The sequence below is a fragment of the Gobius niger genome (assembly GCF_951799975.1).
Source record: "Gobius niger genome assembly, chromosome: 3".
NCBI classification, from domain to species: domain Eukaryota; kingdom Metazoa; phylum Chordata; class Actinopteri; order Gobiiformes; family Gobiidae; genus Gobius; species Gobius niger.
In genome coordinates, this window is record NC_136854.1 from 34862941 (window position 1) to 34885635 (window position 22695).

At 40.4% G+C, this 22695-nt stretch overlaps 1 protein-coding gene across 2 annotated transcripts in view; it reads right to left on the reverse strand.

Annotated features, from left to right (window-relative positions):
- LOC306960884 (insulin-like growth factor-binding protein 4) overlaps positions 1-22695 on the reverse strand; it is a 28780-nt gene continuing 6085 nt past the window's right edge. For both annotated transcript variants that reach the window (XM_079553487.1, XM_079553486.1), the window contains 3 exons: positions 9156-9316; positions 6108-6233; positions 1-391 (listed from right to left, as the gene is read on the reverse strand). In XM_079553487.1, coding sequence (XP_079409613.1) covers positions 254-391; positions 6108-6233; positions 9156-9316 — 425 coding nt within the window. In that variant the 3' untranslated portion in view covers positions 1-253. The remainder of the gene's footprint in view (positions 392-6107; positions 6234-9155; positions 9317-22695) is intronic.

A 22695-nucleotide genomic window follows, 5' to 3' on the forward strand; every position in this document is an offset into this window, starting at 1 on the left:
GTACATGTGTCTAAAGACCATTCTCAAATTCACAGAACAACACACCACAAGTGCTCGAAAGATTCACACGACCTCTCACATAGAGGAGAAAAAAACAGCCAAAGAAGTCAATGGTTTCCTTTTTGTTACGTCAGCTCAGGTGCCGGGACCCTCACGTGACTTTGAGCTTTGGGGCGAAGTCCTCCTCCATGTGTGCAGCTCCTATAAGCACCATTAAGATTCAGCTGGTCCCTCGTACAGCGCCCCCTGCAGTTCAGTCCCTCAGTGTAGCCGACATGAGCTGGTGGCAGTCCAGGTCTCCTCGGAGTTCCAGGGGTCCCGGGAGCCTCAGACCTGTTTTTGGGTCCACGCACCAGCACTTTCCCCTCTGGCCATCGCGGGCCGGGTGGCACTGAAACAGAGAACAGCATGTTAGGAAAATCACTACTGCAGGGAACAGTCTAATACACAGTTGTCCAAACTGTTTTCATGGAGGGACATGTGTTGAAGAGCTTACAGCATCTGATCAATGCAGTAAAAACATACAGCTGGTGTAGTTATGAGACACAAGCCTATATGCCAGAGTAACGGCTCATTTGAAAACTAAGACCTACATGATCTAGACGGATCTTTTTCCTCACTTTGTTGTCGCGTCACTTTTTTGTCACTTTTTAGATTTTTTTTAAATTGCTTTTTTGTTGCGTTTTTGACACGTTTTCTGTTGCTCTTTTGTTTCTTTTCTGTTTCTTTTTTGTCACTTTTTTGTTGCTTCTTTGTGGCTTTTTCATCCTCGTTTGTGTCGCATTTTTGACACGTTTTTTCAAGGAGCTTTTAGATTTGGGTAAAGCCAAACTGGAGAAAATGTGCTCAGTTCAGGTGGGGGTTAATACCAGTTCTGTCAGTTCTGCTGCACAATAAAGTGTTAGTTGTTAGTTTAAAAACGTGTAGAATTATTTAAAGGGAGTTTAAAAATGTGAAAATGATGTATTTTCCTCCCCCTACATGTTCCAATGTTGTAATATGTAGAATGAGCCCCGACCTATTCCCCACAACTGCCTCTAAAATCCTGCACTGTCACTCATGAAGGTGTTGTCTGAAGTGCCGTCATGGACGAGCTTAATATAGAAGGTGCAGTTACACGTGTGACCTGAGGTGGCAGTAGTGAGTATAAAATTGCCAACTCGCATCTAGTCCCTTTAACATGCAGTAAACATGGTGGTGTTCCAATTCAACAAAAAGCTTGCCTGTGGGCCGCACTTTGGGCACCCCTGGTCTTTGTCTTTGGGAACAATGCCATTAGCACAAAAGTACCAAAGCATTTGAATATACAGGATCATCATCTGTGCTACACTTAAGTTATAATAAAACTCAATTGCAGACATGACATGATTTACATGAGAACAATTCTGAGGACTTTTGTTGCCTAATCTCAGTAAGACACTTGCTCTCGGAATGTGCTTTATTGGTTTTAGTTTTACTATGTTTTGTGTGAAATTCTAGATCTATTACGTACTTTAATGGGGCCAACACATCTTCTTTTATATTCAATTGCAACCAGTTGTGGGTAGAGTTGCCAAAATATTCTGTACGAACTTAAGGGTTGATACTTTGGAAGAATACAATGTATAAAAAGTAAATATAGCTCCTAATGATTTCACATGTGATCATTTTATCACCTTGGTACGGGGGGGGGGGGGGGGGGGGGGGGGGGGGCAAAGTAATTAGAGTATGGATGCTTCAACATAGTATTACTCAAGAACAAGTAAAAAGGACTGTGTGATAAAATTAGGAAATTATAGCTCCCCGGCTCTGCCCAGTGGGGCAGGGTCACTGGTTTCAAACCTCACGGTTGTTCCCCTGAGCAAGATATTTCACCCACGTTGCAACACTCAGTCACAGTGCGTAAAAGATTGAACAAATTGATTTACAATTGGGTCGAAGTTAAGTGAAAGTCTTATTTGCCCCCGTTCCTGTGCTAAATGTTCAAAGAGTGCCATGTAGAGACAAAAGGGAACCTAAATTCACACCGTAGGCACTGGAACCACATGGGGCCATTAGAGAAGGTCAGACGGGTACATGAGCTGGGAGCAAGCTTGGATTAAGAGCGTTTTAGTATATTGCTCTTAAAATGCTGAAATGGCTTGCAATTCTGATTACTTGTGTAGACTATTTTTCTTCCATTATTGAATAGAATAATGGACTCCAAGAAAATTGCTTTAACATCTGGACAGTGGAAGTTGACAAATCGACAAATTTGAAGTCCACATTTATTCTGCAACTCATTCTGCAACATTTCAGAGGCCTTTGAAATTCAATTGGACGTCTCTCTTAATGGGATATTTCAGGATTTTTGACATAGGGCCTCATTTCTAGTTATCCAGAGTGTTGTTGATTTCTGGATATATTTTATATATTTTAATTCATGCAGTCCATATATTTGAAGAGTTTAGTGGTGCTAGGCTAGTGCTAGGCTAGCGCATGTCTATGGTAACTGGTAGCCTGCATTAAAAACAGTCTGACCCAAGCACAGTGCACCTGAGGCAAATCACTTATAACACCAGACTACCCATATAAATGGCTGCGTTGACTGGATCATTTTTGAAATACAACCATTCTGCATTTAAAATAGCTTATATTTGAGCAGCATCAGCTTCCTGGTTGTAAGCTATGCAACGGCGGAGTGATTTGCTAGGTTACCGGATCTACAGTAGTTTGTTTACTACACGTGGAATTCACAAAGGAGCTTTCTACTAATCAGATATGGCAACGTTTGGAGGACTACCCGATGATTTTGAAGAGGTTTTTAAAGCAGGCTACTAGTTACCATAGACATGCGCTAGCCTAGCACCACTAACCTCTTCTAATATAAGAACTGCATGGATTAAAAAAAATATCTCCAGAAATCAACAACACTCTGGATAACTAGGAAATGAGGCCCTATGTCAAAAATCCTGAAACATCCCTTTAACATGTCTGAACACTTTCTTAGTAGACCTGAGGGTTGCCGGTTCAAAAACAGGGCTGGGATAAAAGTCTTTAGCCGGATTGTGATAATCAATGATTGCAACCTTGACAACCAGCAATTTTGCATTTAAAAAAAAAAAATATTTCTCATTAGCCGATAAAATGAAACCTCTTGTGGAGCCATGAACAGTGTAGGAACCATTCTGCCATGAAATTGTTCCCAGTGACCGGTATTTCCCCGACGGGCTTTATCACAGCGAGTTAAACAGTAAACAGATGCTCGTGAACGGGATCCTTTAACCACGTTACACAATGCGCACAACTGAACCTCCGAACCACCAACTTTCCACTTTTTTTTTACCACTGACTCTGCAGCTTTGATTGCTACACCGCGGCGGAGCGCTCCAGCCTTATCTGGCGTTTCATGCTCGTTCTCGGGGCCCTTATCTCGAGCCGCTTAAACTCGCAGCAAAGGTTCAACACGAAGTCGCCGCGCCTGAAAGCTCATTGGTTGCATGCGACACGGCAATGAAGCCATTAGAGTTTAGTGGGGAAAGCACTCCTCTGCACATAACGCACGTCACTGCTCTCCATTTTCGTGTGTAAATCACTGTTTTATTAGAGCTTAGAAAAATAGGGGCTTGGCATTAGCCGCTCTCATAAGGCAGTCATTTGGAAACATGTTGTGTTGATCTTGAACCAAATTTAAGACAATAGTTTCTTCTGCTTCCTTTGAGCTTTTGGCCACCAGACCAGACTGCTCATGTGGTCAAAAGGCCGAGGGTTTAACATAGTAAATACAACTTCTTTTTTTTTTTCATTCTATTGAATCTGGCTCAACAATGCAATCCTCATCTGGCTTGTAAACTCACTCAGATAAATTCAGTTGTCCAATAAAAAGTACAGGAGGTTTGCAACACAGTGCAACTTAATTTAAACGGTATGCCTTTACTTGGGTAATAGATTACTTCTCAGTTCACTCTGTTGTTTGGAAAGTTAGGAAAATGTGTGTGATTTGTGAATATCTTCCCACATTTTTATGAGCGGTTAACACTTTGGCCTTACAGCTACAGCTAAAAGCAGGCATTTTGGTTCCGGGACGGACTGGATGATCTTTTCTACTTGGAATTGGCATGTTCTCCCTGTGTCTGGGAACGGGTTTCCTCCTTGCACAATAGGTTAATTATCACGGTTAGATATCTGCAGCCTCCAACTGTTCCTGACAAGTTGCCACAGTGGCATCGAAGAGTGGGGCAAATGCAGACAAATGTACCATTTATAAGCCTAACCACTTCCTATATGCTCGTAACGCTCAGTGGGGCACCACATTGAGGCCATTGTGATTGCATGGCATACAGCATTGGGGAAGTGTTAAAAAAAAATGTGCCAATGCGAACGACGATGCAAGACAATTCCCGTGCCACAAGGGGAATCTTCACGCACACGCCTAACAATATAGGTGTTCTCTGGAGCAGTGGTTCATTGGTAAGGTGTCGGGATCCTCCATCACCATAAAATCACCAGTCGCAACTCAAAATAGAATTAAATTTTTTATATATAATGTAAAATATTGCATTTTCTGTACAAATTATTGTTTAAAGGGGCTAGATGCAGGTTGGCCATTTTATACTCACTACTGCCACCTCAGGTCATGCGTGTAACTGCACCTTCTATGTTAAGCTTGTGCATGACGGCAATTTGGACCCGAAGTAACAACTTTTTGAGTGACAGTGCAAGATTTTAGAGGCAGTTGTGGTGAACAGGTCTGAGCTCATTCTACACGAACATGTAGGGGAGGAAAATACATACAAATTTTAAACGCCATACAGTCCCTTTAATACGCCTATAAAGCTGAAAAATAATCAAAGACCAGTCATTTTAAGGAGATATTTTTGAAAGAAGTGTTTTCTGGGAGAAGGTCATGACCCACTGAAAAGGGTTCCTCGACCCGCTTTTGGGTCCCGACCCACCAGTTGAGAAACACTGCTCTGCAGCATTTGCTTTCAGCGCCAAGTGAAAAAGGAAAGAGAAGAAGGTGCAAAGAGAGAGAAAAGGGGCCCTTTCCGAAACCACGTCCGCCTTCCTTTTCCTACGCACTAACAGTCGAAATGCGTGTTCCCCCGAAAGAAAGTCTGTCTGAAACCGACCACGCAGCAGGAGAAGTGGCTCCTTCACAGCAAGTCAGCATCGATGCAGGCTTGCAGGTGTGTGAAAGGAAAAAGAAAGCAGCAATGAGAACAAATTGACTTGTGTTGGTAAGTTTGAAGAAAAAAAATACATATTCAAATACAACAAATCTGAATATGATTACTTAGTTAACTCCAAGGGAAAATACATGTTCAGTTTTATTATCAGTCGAACTTGTGTAACATTAGAGGACAGCGCTGTCACGGTCTGTTCAGTGAGAAGAGGGAACGTTCGTCTGAAAGCCACAGCTCCAAGTGCTCTCCTGAAGGACCTTCTGTAGGAGCCTTCACAGGGGAATTAGTGGAAGTGGGTAGCAATAAGAAGGAGGAAGCAGTTTCGGAAAGGGCCAGAGAGAACACGTGTGAACAGAAGCACAGGGGCAGAGCAGAGGAATTCAGGTTCTGGGGTGTCCCAACAATTAAACTTACGTACTTTTTAAATGTTCATTATTCCACCCAAATAAAACCTCAAAAACTGACATTTTAGTGGTGTGGGGGATGGATTAAACCTCTATTTAATGCACTCAGGTGAATGTGCCACTGCACTGAGCACCGATCTTTGGCCCTCCACACTGCATACACTTCGATATGCGGCTCTTGATGACAACAGTTTGGACACCCCTGGTTCAAGCTTTCCCCCACTCGCTCACCAAACATTTCTGCTTAGGACACAAAATGGCAAAAGCTGCAACGGAGCTAACTCAAGCTCAGTGCTTACTTAAGAAGTTTTTTTGTTTGTTTATTCAGAGTTAGTGAGTTTTAGACAGGATGTGGGCAATAGGCCTCGCTCAAGGACACAACAGTAACCAGTTGCTCTGATCTGATTGGTCAGCGAAACGGCATCAACCCACTGCACCAAGGCCTCTGTCACTCAAGCTATTTATATTAAGTAATGATTATATTATAAGGAGCACAGTTTTATTTTACTCATTGTGGATGATTGATTAACGTTCCTATCATGTTTTGCAGAGCTCTAACCTGCTTAGTGTGAAAGTCTCCGTTCTTGTCGCAGTTGGGGATGGGGATGGTGAAGAGATCGTCGTGGGTGCGAGTGTTGGAAGCCAGTCGGTCCAGAGCCCTCTGCAGCTCAGCGCGACACGGAGCCTGGGGGAGAAAAAACGGTAAGTCGGTGTTATTTTTATAGCCCTATTCTCAAATACTGTATAATCACTTTACAGCGTGCAGAAACAATCAAATCAATGCAAACCCACATCATTGAAAACCAAAAGAAGTGATTGATTGGGGGCTAGGGAATTTGAAGATGATCATTGTGAATCACTAAACTAATGCATAGGCCTGCAACTCAAACTGGGCTATCTTCGATCAGGGATGGATAGATCCTGTATACTACTCTCTGTGATGCTTTCATTACACTTGGTCGCATCATCATTAGCCACTAGAGCTGGGTACTGTTACATTTGTTTTTGATACTGCTACTTTTGCGATACTTGGTTTACGATACCGATGCCCTCACAATACTTTCTCCGATACTTATACTGAAATATTTCTCATCTAGAGCCAGAAAACAGAACAATAATGTTATTCCATAGACTTTTTCCTTTGAATTTGTATCATTCATTTGAGCTGAAACAGTAAGTAACCTTCTTGGTAACACTTTATAATAACTACACCTTGTTTAGCCTTAAGAAATTCTGAATTAACACCTAATTCATCATGAACAATTCATTAGTTAAATGTGACTAACTATAATAACTACTTAAAGCAGTACTCATGCCTCTAGAGGCCAGAAGCGCCACTGCAGGTGTCGTAGCATGTTGTGGTTTTTACTCATTAATTGTCCGTGAGAGTAAATACTACACCGACAAAAAAGACAAAGGGAGAGAAGGATATTGTACATCCAATTACACAATGGAGATAATTTTCTTCACTCAAACTTGGCTGTAAATACGGTTTAAGTGGCGCTAGCCTGCAGTTAGCTTTGCCCGTTGGCCTGTTAGCTTCTTCTTTGTGATTCTTGTTGTGTGTATTGGTGACTCGGACCCGGTGCAGGGAAATTTGCAGGGGGAGATGAAAGACCCCCCAATCATCCCATTAACACTTGTATTACCCCCAGAGGGACTACAGGAAGGATTTATTAAGGTAAACAAGTTACTTAGTACTGTTATAACTACTACAGTTAATGCCTAGCTCATAAGGAATAGTTCTTCACATACTTAACTTATTCATTGTTAAGTAAGTTAAGGGTTAGGCACATTTAACGAATTAATCTAATTAATCTTTAATGCTGTCCCTGAACCAACAGGCACCAAAGCTTAAGATAAAACAAAAGAAATGATATTTTTTTCAGTGGAATCCTGGAATCGTTTATGGTACCCAACCTTATTAGCCACAATGTCCTGGATTCAGAAGGGTGATATTGTCACCATTTTCACAACTGAGCTGATTTTAATTGAAATTTCAGAAACATTATTAATTGTATCTAATCCTTAAAGTTATTCCATATTAAAGGGATATTTCAGGATTTTTTGACATACATCCAGAATGTTGTTGATTTCTGGAGATATATATATATATTTTTTTTTTTCCTGCAGTCCTTATATTTGAAGAGTTTAGTGGTGCTAGGCTAGTGCATGTCTATGGTAACTAGTAGCCTGCATTAAAAACAGTCTGACCCAAGCACAGTGCACCTGAGGCAAATCACTTATAACACCAGACTACCGATATAAATGTCTTGACCGTGTTGACTGAATATTTTTTGAATTTTTGCATTTAAAATAACTTATATTTGAGCAGCATCAGCTTCCTGGTTGAAAGCTACTCAGCAGTGGAGTGATCCGCTAGGTTACCAGATCTACAGTAGTTTCTTTACCTGCGGCCGGCATTACTACACGTGGAATTCACAAAGGAGCTTTCTACAAATCAGATATGGCAACATTTGGAGGACTACCCCATGATTTTGATGAGGTCTTTAAAGCAGGCTACTAGTTACCATAGACATGCGCTAGCCTCGCACTAGCCTAGCACCACTAAACTCTTCAAATATGAGGACTGCATGAATTAAATAAGAATAAATATCTCCAGCAATCAACAACACTCTGGATAACTCGGAAATGAGACCCTATGTCAAAAATCCTGAAATATCCCTTTGAGCTGCATGTCTGCAAAATACAGATACTTTTCACATAATTGACCTTGCAAAGAGCAACGACAGTCTCTATAAAGGCAATGGCTGTTCTCTGTCTCCATTGTTTCCCACTACAGTTATCAGGCTTTTTTTTTGTGCTTAAAACGTGACATAGATTTCCGTGAAACCCATTTTCAGTCATGAAAGCACTGAAATACAAATGGCTGGGAAAATAAAGCAACCCAAACCCGTTTTCATTTACAATGTAAATTTGACCTCGTGACCAGAATTGACAACAGCAACAATTAAAAATAACTTCCAGGTTTTAATCTCAAGACAAAGCCTTTCTTCTGCCTGTAAGCCTCCAAGTAGTGCAATGCAGGTTTCGTTTCTGTCTCGATTCGAAACCACAGCATATGCGTTTTATATTTCTCAAAGTACACAAAATCTCCTGTGTTTCTGCACCTACTTAATTCACACTTAATCTGCATTTAGACACGTTCAGGTCCAATCTTCTTGGGTGGCCACCCTCACATAATGTCTCAATGCCGCCTTGACATATGTATGTTTATGCTGCTGCCTATTACTGTGTTACAGGAATGTACCTTCGCGGTTTAAAATGGGTCCTGTTTCTTATTAATGTGGACGCTGTGATTGCAGTTCAGCCCATACGTTAAATCAGCAGATGCCATAATGGTGTCAAAGCGCACCTGTATTTCGTTTCACGGTGCCACGATTCAATGTTACGGCCTCTAAATAACTAATTTGCTCAATTTATAGCCCGACTGCTACACTTATGTGGCTGTACCGCGATAAACCCGCGCTATAATCTGAACCACCTGCACAAGGCATGGGCTAAAAAAACCATTAGGGTTGGATTGCGTGTTGTTTCCCGTAAAGAAAAAGAAAAAAAAAAGAAAGAAAGCGTTTGATTTTCTCACCAGCACCACCTTGGCCTCTTCTCTGCCCATGTTCCTCTGGTTGGTGGATTTAGACGGGTGTCGGGCCAGGGTCTTCTGTATGCAGCGCTTGTCTTGCGGACTGCAGCGGATATTGCTGTTGTTGGGATGCTCGGGGATGATCTCCTCCTGCTGCTCCAGTGCTGAGGAGAGAAAATAAAGTAGCCCGTGTATGAAAAGCAGTGTGCAAGCATGCTGGGGTCAAGAAGATACGATTTGTGTTTACATGTTGTTTTGCATCGACAGGCAATGAGTTACTTTTATGAACTTGAGCTGGTTCCTGACAGTATATAGTTATTATGCCCCGTCACTCGGGCTGCACAATAATTGCTATCAAACTAAAATGTGTCAAGGGTTGCAGTTAGTAAATCACAAAGACTGCAGATATTTTAACAGCGCAATATCCTTTGCAAATGACAGCAAATTTCCTGTCTCCAGTAGGTCTTGGTTGGTGTGAATCCTCCTTATTATATTCATTATGCTGCATGAAACCTAGTAGTCCTATAGTTTAGACCTCTACACCAGTGCTTCTCAAAAGTGGGTCACGGAACAGTTTTCAGTGGGTCATGAACTCTGTAGTATAGAAACACTAACCGTGCCTGTCAAAAGGATTCAGCAACAGGATTTCAGCAACAATAATATGTGGGAAAAAATACTGTATTTTACATTATATATGAATTACATTTTTGTTTGGGTTGCCGGTTATCGTTTTAGGTAATGGTGGGTCCCGACCAAAGGCGGGTTGTACTCAGTTACATTTTTTACTCACATACATGTACTTAACAGGAACAGGCCGCCGTTTTTTCATACTGAAATATGTTCTTACCTGAGCTTAGACGAGTTGATGCGTACCTTTCTGGTCTTTGTGAGTGCCCTCAGTCACGCAAAATGACCAAAGATGTTGTTAGCATTTGGCCTCTCACAATGTATTCCTATAGCTCCAAAGGGGGGTGAAGTTGGAAGCTATCAAGCTCTTCCACGGGCACAAAGACCAGACAGGTACGTATCAACTCGTCTAAGCTCAGGTAAGAGAACATATCTCAGTATGGAAAAAACAGTGGCCTATTCCTTTAAAGGGACTATAAAGTATTTTCCTCCCCCTACATGTTCCAGCCATGTCCTAATGTGTAGAATGGGCTCAGACCTGTTCACCACAACTGCCTCTAAAATCCGGCAGTGTCCCAAAAAGTTGTTACTTTGGGTCCGAATTGCCGTCATGCACGAGCTTAATATAGAAGGTGCAGTTACACATATGACCTAAGGTGGCAGTAGTGAGTATAAAATGGCTAACTTGCATCTAGCCCCTTTGATGCTTTTTTTTACTCTTACTTGAGTATTTGAGTAACATTACTTTTGCTTGAGTAAATATGTTGGCCACTCCACCCACCTCTGGTCATGATGTCATACGAGTTGAGAACCTCTGCCCTACACACTCATGAAATGCCAGTCATTTATTTGTTTAAAATGGTCACATTTATGTAGCGCCTTTCTACCTGCCTTAGGCACACAAAGCGCTTTACATCAAGGAACCACTCACCCATTCGCACACAGACACTGGAGGCATTGTGGATTAAGTGTCTTGCCCAAGGACAGAACAACAGTGTGCACCTGCGGGGTTCGAACCGCCGACCCTCCGATAACAAGACGACCCGCTCTACTCTCTGCACCACCGTCGGGTTAGAAGTTTCTTATTTTTTCAGTCTTTACACCGAATGTAAATGTAATGCTCTTGATTTTAACGGCAATCACAATTGAATTTCTTGTAAGACGGGCAGCCCGACCCTTCACCCCCCCCACGCTCACCTTAATCCTCACAATAATCAACATGTGGCCTGTTCTCTGTGGTCACCCCTGGCAGAGAAGGGAGCTGCTAAATGCCAAAGAACATACTTTCTGCTGATATAGCTACATTGACTGCGTGGTCTCAAAGCCTTAGATAAAACTGCGGCTAAGTGAGATGTAGAGCAGATCGTCCTGTGTGTCCTTGGGTGGAACATCCTTCAGACAATCCCAGTGAAATATAGGCTCCAAATGAGGCCAGGCTAACCTCAAGGACAGAGGAGAGTGCTGCCTCTGGATACCACCCTGTCCTGCATAACGCTGTATTACAAAAGCACGCTAACTGCTTTAACTATCGAACTACCTTGAGTATAGTTAACCTTTGCTTTAAATTTGACATTTGGATTACGCCTTTATGGAAATCAATGAAAAATGAAACATGGTATTCAATCATCAAAAACTAAAGCATACAGGAGAACTCTGACCCTGGAATAAACCAGATCCAGGGCATTCAGAGTCCACGTGGCTGGAGCGAGTCTCTGTGGCCACATGTTGCTTGTCTTTGTTTTTTTGAAGAAGTCCTGGTTTCATACAGTGTTCTGGATCTACACCAAAATCAGTCATCTTTGTTCAATTGTTCTCTGGCCGACAGCTGATCTTTCCTCAAAATTTCACCAATGAGATACATCCATGCCTTTCGAGTTATCTATTTCTTAGAAGCACAATATGACATTTATTTTCAAACGTTCACGTCTGACACTGCCAAGATTATGAGTTTAATGAAAGACAAGGAGCAGATCGTTTTGTTTTTTAATATTTTGGTTAGTTAACAGGGAGAATTGAACCCAGAACCTTCTAGCGGTAAGTCATGTGGCACGTCATAACTACACAACCACCATGCTGCTTTCTTTTTTGTGTGTTCAAAGTTCACAAGTCGTCATTATTACGACGAAACAGCAAAGTCCCGGTTTCGATTGGGCCTTTTTGTTTCCATGCTCTTCTCATGTCTGGATGGTTTTCTGCGGGTGCTCCATTTCCCCCCATGAACCCAAAACATGCACAACAGGCTGAAACGGACTCCACCTAGGTAACCCTGACCACACTTTGCTCAAGATGTAGTTCTTGACAATTGGACAATGTGCCAAATGCAGAGGACAATAATGCCCTGCTCTTGTGTTGCGTCATTAAATTGAGTCATGATTATTTTCCAAGGGAATTAATGGGAATATATGCGAATTAATGGGAATTAGCACACCTGAAGGTTAAGGTTGCTTCTTTACAGACAGATATAAACTGAAGCGTAAAAATTGGATTTGATAGTTGATCTATCACAGCAATGATGAAAACTCTCAAAGAAATCATCTTCCCCGTGTCTGGGGTTTGAAGAGGACAGTGCTTTAGGTTGTAGCTTTTGGAAACGGAATAGACTCATTCCGTGTTTTGTGTCCATCCTGCATATATTCATGAAGTGCGTGCAGTATTACAATATTATAGTTTTAAAAGTCTATTATTTAAGTCTGTTCTGTTTGATGCAGCTCATGTCAGACACAGGCTCCATCCACTCCGTACAATATTGATCTGCGTCTGTCATAATCTGAGTTAGAGACAGGTGAATTTAAAGCAGTGTAAGTAACTTGTTTACCTTAATAAATCTTTTTCAAAGTCCCTCTGGGGGTAATGCAAGTGTTAATGGGATGATTGGAGGGTCTTTCATCTCCCCTGGTGTCTCTAGCCAGAAAACCACCCTTGCAGCTTTCCCTGCTCCAACTCGGAGGCCCCAATACACACTAATGGAATCACGAAGAAGAAGCTAACAGGCTAACGGGCAAAGCTAACTGCGGGCTAGCGCCACTTAAACAGCATTTACAGCCAAGTTTGAGTGAAGAAAATTATCTCCATTGTGTAATTGGATGTAAAATATCCCTCTCACCCTTTGTCTTTTCTGTCAGTGTAGTATTTACTCTCACGCACAATTAATGAGTAAAAAATCTCAACATGCTACGACACCTGCCGTGGCGCTTATGGCCTCTAGGGGCACGAGTTCTGCTTTAACCAGAGAGTGAAAAAAGAAAACCATTATAAAAAACGTTGCTGTTTGTCCCACCACCCATTAAGTCCTCACACATTATACTCATGTTTTGTGGTTCAAAATCATAATTAGTGAGTAGCTAATAGTTTACCAATTGTTTACACACCAAAAAAAAAAAAGTAAACATATCATCAAGCATCAAAATCCCCAACATTTCTGAGCTAAAGATCCCATTGAAAGGTTTCGGGTAATCGGTAATTTTCAGCCCCTGTGCAACCCTATAGTCATGATCAGTTCAAAGTAGGTTGCTTTTCTATTGGAATATTCCTATGCTAAGTGTATTTTCCTGTTGTAGTATTGCAGCCCGCTTCACTTGCGAAGACATTGTTTTGCCCAGCCCTACACTTTTTGTTTTGGTCCGAGCCAAAATCACCTACAACCCCGTACGAAGTCCCCCCGAAGGCAACCAGCTGCGTCTACAGGAAATGCCCCCTCCTTGTTCTTTTTTTTTTTTATATATATATATAACTCCACTACAACCCAATCCGTTGCCAGATGGGGGCTGTTTAGCTGGTATTTGGACTGTCCCAACTGGGTACAGCCGCATGCTCTGCTGTGCCCTCGGGGTCCAACTCAAAACGGGCTAAACTAAAGAGTGCATTATGTTCTCTGTCTTTTAGATGCTTAAGAGGCTTGGCAGCCCCTTTGTTACCTGCAGCGGTTTACAAATTGGCTCAGAATTCAAAGGGGCTTGTTGAAATGGCAGTTTTTTTTACCATCTTGAGCACGATCCCATATCCAAGTCTACGCTCTGTTTTCTATCTGTGGGGACTGGTGCATATCCAGTTCACCGCTGCTGGCAAGGACACTAATAGTAGATCGCTTCCCCCCCCCCCCTGATGTTCCAGAAGATTCGTCCCGATTTTAACGAAAGACGAACCCTGTTTTGCGGCTGTTTCTCCGTCAGAGCATTTTAGTCGAATAATAGGGTTGACTGAGTTTGCCCTGAGCGTGTCTAAGAGAAGTGTCTTGTTTGTTTGTATTAGTAGTCATGTTGGATTCAAGGCTTGTATATCTAGTGTTCAGTGGTTCAGAATTTCCACACCAATCGTGGATATTCCAAGCGCCGCCTCGTGAAAAATGTTACACTCCAAGTAGCCTAGATAAAGATCACAACTGGACTAAACCGGGTCGACAATTAGACGAAACAATGTCTAAACTGGGTGTAAACCGCATGTGTAAACCAGAAGCAAACCTCACTTACAATGCATTTCTAAAGCATTTTGAAATGATCTATAATCAAAGTGAACAAAGTATTAGCCTTCTAACCCCCACCATTTTCTCCAGTTTGGCTTTACCCAAATCTAAATGCTTCTTGAGAATTAAATGTCAAAATAGCAACAAAAATGTGACGGAAACAAGGACAAAAATGCAACAAAACAGTAAAAGAAAAAAAGGGACAAAAAAGCCATTAAAGAGTAAAAGAAATGTGACAAAAAAGTAAAACAAAAAGTGGCAAAAATGTGTGACAACAATGTGTGATAAGAAATGCAACAAAAAAGGCAACAAAAAAGGGACAAAAAGGTGATAGATAAGTGACAAAAATGTGTGACAAAAATGCAACAAAAAGCCATAAAAGAGCAATAGAAACGGGACAAAATCATGACAAAAAGAAATGACGAAAATGCAACCAAAAAAAAGTGACAGAAAAAATGTGTCATGAAAGCGTCCCAAAACAGCAGCAGAGCTTCTTGAGAATTAAATGTCAAAATAGCAATAAAAATGTGACGGAAACAAGGACAAAAATGACAAAAATACAACAAAACAATAAAAAAAAATTAAAAAAAGGGACAAAAAAGCCATTAAAGAGTAAAAGAAATGTGACAAAAAAGATTTTTAAAAAAGTGGCAAAAATGTGTGACAACAATGTGTGATAAAAAATGCAACAAAAAAGCCAAAAAAGGCAACAAAGAAGTGACAAAAAGGCGATAGATAAGTGACAAAAATGTGTGACAAAAATGCAACAAAAAGCCATAAAAGAGCAATAGAAACGGGACAAAATCATGACAAAAAGAAATGACGAAAATGCAACAAAAAAAAAGTGACAGAAAAAATGTGTCATTAAAGCGTCCCAAATCAGCAGCAGAAAAGTGACCAAAAAAAACAATGTAAACGTGGGGGAAAACGCGACAAAAGCGCAACAACAAAGCGATGGAAAAAAATGTGAAAAAAGTGACAACACTGTCCTATAGGCTGGAACCTTTTAGATTAGGGTGAAGCTGAACAGGAGAAAACGCCCTTGGTGAAAAGGTTAAATTGCAGATGACCATCTAAAGAAGCCTAAGTGCACTGTTTGATCTCGTCGTATAAATACACTTGCTTGAGCATCTTCCCGCTCAAATCAATGCTATCTTAGGGCAAGCCGCAGGAGAAGTGGGTCAGGGGTGGCATGTCCTGTTTGCTACCACTGCTGTTTTTCCACGAAGGAAGTGAGTGCTCGTCTGCGGTTTCGTTTGGATTGGAAAAGCAACCCTTAGCTTGTTTGTTTCCGCATTCTGTACTATCAGGTCTGATTGTGTGTGCCGTGACACAGGTGCAGGGCAAAGATAGAGGCTCGAGACGAGAGCAGGTCGACGAGGTTGCCCTGTGTAAAGTACATGAGAGTGTTGCAAAGGCCGTGACCCGAGCTCGCAATGGTAAAGGATTTTGCCCATACCTCCACTGGATGTAAACATAGACGAATTTCACAACGACATAAGTGTTTGTAATTAAAAAAAACACATTATTATTCATGCTTTGTTGTGACTTACTGTAATTCCTGCTCAAAGCTCTCTTTTTTCAGCACACGTTTAAATAATCGATTAATCACAATTAACCAGTTACCTGCTAAACCGCCACCTCTATTTTCATGAACTACAGGGTCTTAGCTTTCAAATGAGGCATTGCACTGGCCTGTGGGCTGTAAACAAGTATGCAACAAAAACACGATACAAAATTGTGACAAAATGTGCCGGAAAAGCATCAATAACACGTTTAAAAAGCAACAAAAAAGCAACAAAACATGACTAAAAAGTGACACAAAAGCAAAGAAAAATGTGTCAAAAATGAATCAAAATTATGTCAAAAAATGTGTCAAAAAATACGTCAAAAAATGGTCAAAAAAAATGTAAAAAAAAATGTCAAAAATGAATCAAAAATATGTCAAAAAATTGTCATAAATGTGTCAAAAATGAATTAAAAATATGTCCAAAATGTGTCAAAAATGTATCAAAAATGTATCAAAAATTAATCAAAAATATGTCAAAATGTGTCAAAAATTAATCAAATATATGTCAAAACATTGTCAAAAATATGTCAAAAATGTGTTAAAAATTTGAATAAAAAATGAATAAAAAATGTATCAAAAATGTGTCAAAAATGTGTCAAAAATGTGTTAAAAATGTGTCATAAATGTGTAAAAAATGTGTTAAGACAAAATTAGTCAAATATTAGTCAAAAAATATGTTGTTGTAGCTCTAAATGATTAACAGAAATGTAAGATTAAAAAAGCTGAAACAATATAGCCTTTGCCCTAAAATGTGCAACTATAGTGTAGCCACAATCCCACCATAACTTTTTGCTCTAAAAGTTTCCAAATTCCTTTTCGGCTTCAAGGACACACCCAGTGAAGACATTGTTATATTTTGCACTGAAAAACTTGGAGTGATAAAAGTGTTACTGTAGACTGTTTTGGTTTATTTTGTTGTTTTGTGGTTTCTAGTGCAGGCATGAATTGAAGTCTATGTTAGTTTTTTTGTTAATTTGGAGAATGAAGCATATTTTTGAATCAAATCCAACTCGCACACAGCCAAACCTCATCGTATTGACTCCAAAAGAATTGACGCCATCGCTGACGTCCCCTTTTTTTTAAGATGTTCTCCATCCGTTATCAAATCGTAGATCATGTGAAGTGATAGTCGTGCAGGGTCCAAAAGAAAAGAACAGTGTGGTGTTACAGATGTGTTTGATATTTCATAATAAATAATTCAGACACTTTGAGGTCAAGCTTTGTGCAAGTAAATTATTGCTTTTTGGCCGTTGTTACGTTGACTGACAGTAATGTATTGTTACATAAACTGATCTATCATGGCCAACTCTTCTCAAGTTAACTCTAAAATGGACCAAAAACACCCCTGGTATTGCATTATAGCTACTAAGAAAAGTTTTATATGTAAAGTAATACTGTGTTGACTCATTTAGAGGCAGGCTTTGTTTGATGATAATGACCTCTTAACCCCCACCTGAACCGAGCACATTATGTTTAGTTTGGCTTTACCCAAACCCAAACTAGTGTGAAAATGTAACAAAAGAGCAACAAAAAGACGATGAATAAGTGACAAACATGTGTGACAAAAAATGCAACAAAAAGCCACAAAGGAGCAACAGAAAAGTGACAGAAACGCAACAGAAAAGCAACAAAAGAGAAGCAAAAAAGTGATGATAACGTGTGATAAAAATGCGTGATGAAAACGCAATAGAAAAGTAACAAAAGAGCAATAGAAAATTGACAAAAATGTTTGATTATAATGCAACAAAAAAAGCCACAAAAGAGCGACAGAAAAGTGACCAAAACACAACGATAAAGTGACAAAAAGGCGATGGATAAGTGACAAAAATGCCACAAAAGAGCAACAGAAAAGTGACAGAAACAAAACAGAAAAGCAACAAAAGAGTAGCAAAAAAGCGATGATAAAGTGATGAAAAAAAGACAAAAATATGTGATAAAAAAATGCAACAGAAAAGTGACAAAAAAGTGACAAAAATGTGACGAGAAAGTGACGAAAATGTGTGATAAAAATGCAACAAAAAGCCACAAAAGAGCAACAGAAAAGTGACAGAAACAAACCAGAAAAGCAACAAAAGAGTAGCAAAAAAGTGATGATAAAGTGGTGAAAAAGTGACAAAAATGTGTGATGAAGACACAACAGAAAAGCAAGAAAAGAGTAATAGGAAAGTGACGAAAAATTACAAAAATGTGATTAAAATGCAGCAAAATGGGCAACAGAAGAGCAACAGAAAAGTGACAAAAAACGATGAAAATGTGGCAAAAAATTTGACGAAAACACATTAAAAAAGCAACGGAAAAAATGTTTAAAAAGTGACGACAATGCGGCAATCTGTTTAGGTTAGTTTTTTGGGGTAAAGCTGAACTGCTGAAAACGCACTTGGTTAAGGTAAGAGGTTAAATGCAAAATGAAAAGACAAAAACGGTAAAAACCACTGTGCTGGGCTTTTGTGGAGGATATTTCCAGCTACAGCTTCCAAATTGAAAGAACACTGTGTAGCATTGAAGATATGTGTCCATGTTTCAAATCAGACGGTGTGAGGAGATCTTTCCCAAAATGTTTTGCACACGCTAAAATATTGGTTTCTTGAAAAGTGTTTGGCTCCAAGTTCAAGAGGTTGGTTCGGCTTACAACCATAACCCTCCGTCAACAGCGCGCGGAGCCAAAGCTGTCAGACTGTTTCCAGGCAGGAGCCGTCCTCATATCTGTTAATCATCATCCGCTTGTTGTTGTGGGTTTTTTTTGCTGTAGTCCGTTCCGGGCTTCACCGATACGTGCCAATTCAAACTATTCCTATGTGCGTTTACATGTCAACAGTGTTAAAAGGAAGTTGAAACAGCGGTGGTATGGTCTTTCACCGCAGAAGTATTACAATAACATTTGAAACAATCGCGAGTGATGCGTGTGGAAATGAAATCAGAGTCATATTTATCGAGAGTCATCACTTTTTGTTCAATAGAAGTGTTGTATTGTGCTTATTGCAGTAGCGGGGATTGGTAAGTAATCGCTTACATACTGTTTCCATGGTAACTTTTTGAGGTGCTTGTAATAATCTGTAAATCTAAGTGGGAAAAGAGCCTTCATGTTGACAAAGGAACATGAAGGTTCCTCTGCATTGAAAGGCATTACATCTCTTAACCCCCGCCTTAACCGGGTGCATTTTATCCATTTCAGCTTTACCCAAATATAAAAAGTGCAACCAAAATGAGGATGAAAAGTAGTGACAAAAAAAGCAATGGAAAAGTGACAAAGAAAACAACAAAAAGAGCAACAGAAAAGTGACAAACAAAGGACGAAAAAATGCATTTAAAAAGCAATAGAACATTTTTTAAAGCAATACTAAGTAACTCATGCCCCTTGAGGCCAAAAGTACCACTGCAGGTGTCATATCATGTTGCGTTTTTTTTACTTATTAATTATCCGTGAGAGTAAAAACTACGCTGATATATTGTACATCCAATTACACAATGGAGATCATTTCTTTCACTTAAATTTGGCTGTAAATACTGTTTGTGGCGCTAGCCCACAGTTAGCTTTGCCCGTTAGCCTGTTAGCTTCTTCTTCGTGATTCCATTAGTGTGTATTGGTGACTCCGACCCGGTGCAGGCAAAGCTGCAAGCACGGTTTTCTTGGCCAGAGACACCAGGGGGAGATGAAAAACCCTCCAATCATCCCATAAACACTTAGAGGGACTACGAAAAGGATTTCCTTTCTGTTACTGTTTTACGGCCTTCATCCTCCGCACCCATTTTTATCGATGTGCGAAGTCTTCTGCCTTTCTCAGACTTCGTAGGTTTGTCAAAAATTGAAAAATGAGAGTCTAAAATGCAGTCCGGGCTAAAATTGTTAACAATAGTTCCCTCAAAGGTTTCCCGTTGTGTCCAATTTGATTTTTAATACCAACATTTCTCCTCATAGGGTTAGGGTCCTCTGTCCACTTCTTTGTTTGCAAATCAGTAATTTGTTTTGTCTTTAGCATTAGAAATATAGTATATAGACTTAAACATGGTATTTCACTTTCTGCTGCCTGGAAATGTCATCTGTTTTCGATAAAATGTATATAACTTTTATCTATTTTTATTGTGTACTTATGTATTCATGTTTCATCCATCAGAATACATCACTGTTAAAATATGAATCAAACCTTCATGCTCAGTTACTCTGTAGTTGCACCAAATACCTTTCTGCTCTTTTTTGTTTGAGTATTTTTCTTTTAAAGTACTGTTGTTACTTGAGTGAATACTTTGGCATCTCCTCCACCCACCTCCGGGTAAAGACGTAATCCCTCTTATGAAATTATGCCCATAACTTTTGCTGGCGAAGTTTCTAATTCTTTGTTATGTAATCAATGAGTCAGGCCTAACCCACAGTGAACATGCACAAAGCCATTACACTCAAAGCAAGAATGTTTTAGGTCAAGCGCGGTTCAGCTGGACAAAAACAAAGCAAATGTTTTGGGAAATAAAGCGAAACATGACACCGTCTCCCCAGAGCTTTGCGAGTTTTGGGAGAATTTCACAAATCAATACAACGTGTTTGATGTTGATTCTGAACGTGCTTTGATCGCTGCACAGTCACTGGACGCTGAGACTAAACAGAGGGCTTTCAGAATACGCACACAACTCAACATTTGCGGATTTATTGTCTGTAGTAATTGGGGGAATTCTGGCACCCTGAAATGGCACATCGCCTCAGATCGGTCACTTGTATATGGAGTGTTTCTGCGAATATAGGGGCAAATTAGGACATGGTATTGAGAGCTGCATATGTATCAAGTCTGCATTGAAACATACTGAATATTCAAGCTTTTTTGCCTTTATTTAAAGACTCTCCACCTGATGAAGATTATGGGTTTTGTCCTTATCGTGTATAGTATATCGTAAAAGCTGATATTTTCACCCGGTGCCTTTTTTTTTTTACCTTGAACTAGCAAGCAGATTTTTGTTGTGGTGATTTACATTACAGTGACAGTATTTACTGCCTTAAAGGGACTATACGGAGTTTTTAATGTTAAAATTATGTATTTTCCCCCCCCTACATGTTGGAGTAATGTCCTTATGTGTAGCTCAGACCTGTTCACCACAACTGCCTCTAAAATCCAGCACTATCTCTCAAAAGGGTGTTAATTCGGGTCCGAAGTGCCGTTATGCACGAGCTTAATATAGAAGCTGCAGTTACACGTATGACCTGAGGTGGCAGTAGTGAGTATAAAATGGCCAACTTGCATCTAGCCCCTTTAAAGTTGTGAATCAGGCTCATAAGCTCATCCCTGCGAAAGTTAGGAAAGAGCTTGGACCACAACGAGCACTATAAATTAGTGAACAGACTGTGCTCCCTCTTTTATTGTTTGCAAACCAAATAAGAAAATTTGGTAAAGGGTTTTTAACTAGAAACAGAGATGCAAAATGTTTTTTCAAGTAAGTTCTAGTCACGGTAAGGACCCTATTGGACTTTTTTTTTTGTGAGAATTCTATGCTGACACAGAGAGAACATGCAAACTTCACACAGGAAGACTCCACCTGCTCCGGGAATTGAACCCAGGGCCTTCTTGCCGTGCCAACGTTTTTTTCAGTGGGTGGTTCCAGGCACAAGTTGCGGTCACTTTCATGCAAAGGTTTTCCACAGGCTTGTGTGTCATTATCAGCTTAGTACTTCTGCTACTATTTGCAACATTGTGTGAGGCTTGATTACATTTTTCGGAAAGGGTCAGTCATGTTGCTCAATCATTTGCTATTGACTAAATACTTGAGAATTTTGTGGGTATATGTGGGTCAGTGAAAAGTGTTCATTCCTTTGTGGTGGATGGGTAAAGACTGACCCTAGCCTCAAGAGGACAGTTACAAATAGTATGCAATATGTACAAGTTTCCTTTTTCTCTTGCTTACTTCAGACATTATCCATGAAACATTATAATATGAAACTTAAGAGCGACTAGGGACAACAATCGCCTATTATATATACTGGTAGAACTGTATATTTTAGGCTCTCTGTGACAGTACAGATGTGATGATTGTGACAGACGTGAGATAACTAGTGAAAGGTTGTTGCTGTCCTGATCTTAATGTCCTAGTAGCTTTTGCCTTGTTTAGTTAAGTGGGTCATTTCCAAAGCCCTGGTTTGACTGTTCTCTGTATTTTAATCCAGGGACAATGTTTGTCTGTTTTTGTGACTCTGAGCTGCAGCTTTAGAAGAGGTCCGTCTCCCACAAAGGACAGCAATTAGCTAATCACATTATCTCGTGCAGCAGAGGCCCAGCTGAGCAAATGGTGCGCTCGGTCCAAAGTAAGCAAATAGACAACAGTGTGGCACATCTGCTCAGTGTGTTATAGGAAACTCCTCACACAGCACTGACATGAGGCGAACAGGCAGGAGTTTGACCTGATATTTAAACTCAACATGTCGTTAAACTCTTCACTCTTGAGTAAACAATGATGAATTGAGTGTAGAATTCCTCATTTTGGCTGCACACTATGAAGCGCTCAGCTCGATCTGGTCAGAGATGTCCTTTGGTGCTAGGCTGTGAAGCACAAGCAGAGCTGTTTTAAATTCTCTGAGCAAAAGGAAGCCGGTGCAGAGACCAGAGCACTGGACTAATATGGTTGTATTTCCTGGTTCTTGTCAGGACTCGAGTAGCTGCGTTCTGGAGGTACTGCAGCTCTAACAGTGAGTAGGCCATTACAGTAGTCTAATAATAATCATCATCATAATAATAATAATGCATCTGGACAGTAAAGACGCTTTATCATCGTCTCGTGATCGAAAGGTCGTGGGTTCAAATCCCAGCTCCCGCAAATGCACACTGTTGTTGTGTCCTTGGGCAAGACACTTCACCCTACTTGCCTCCAGTGTCTGCGTACATTGGTGTATGAATGAGAGAGTGAATGGGTGA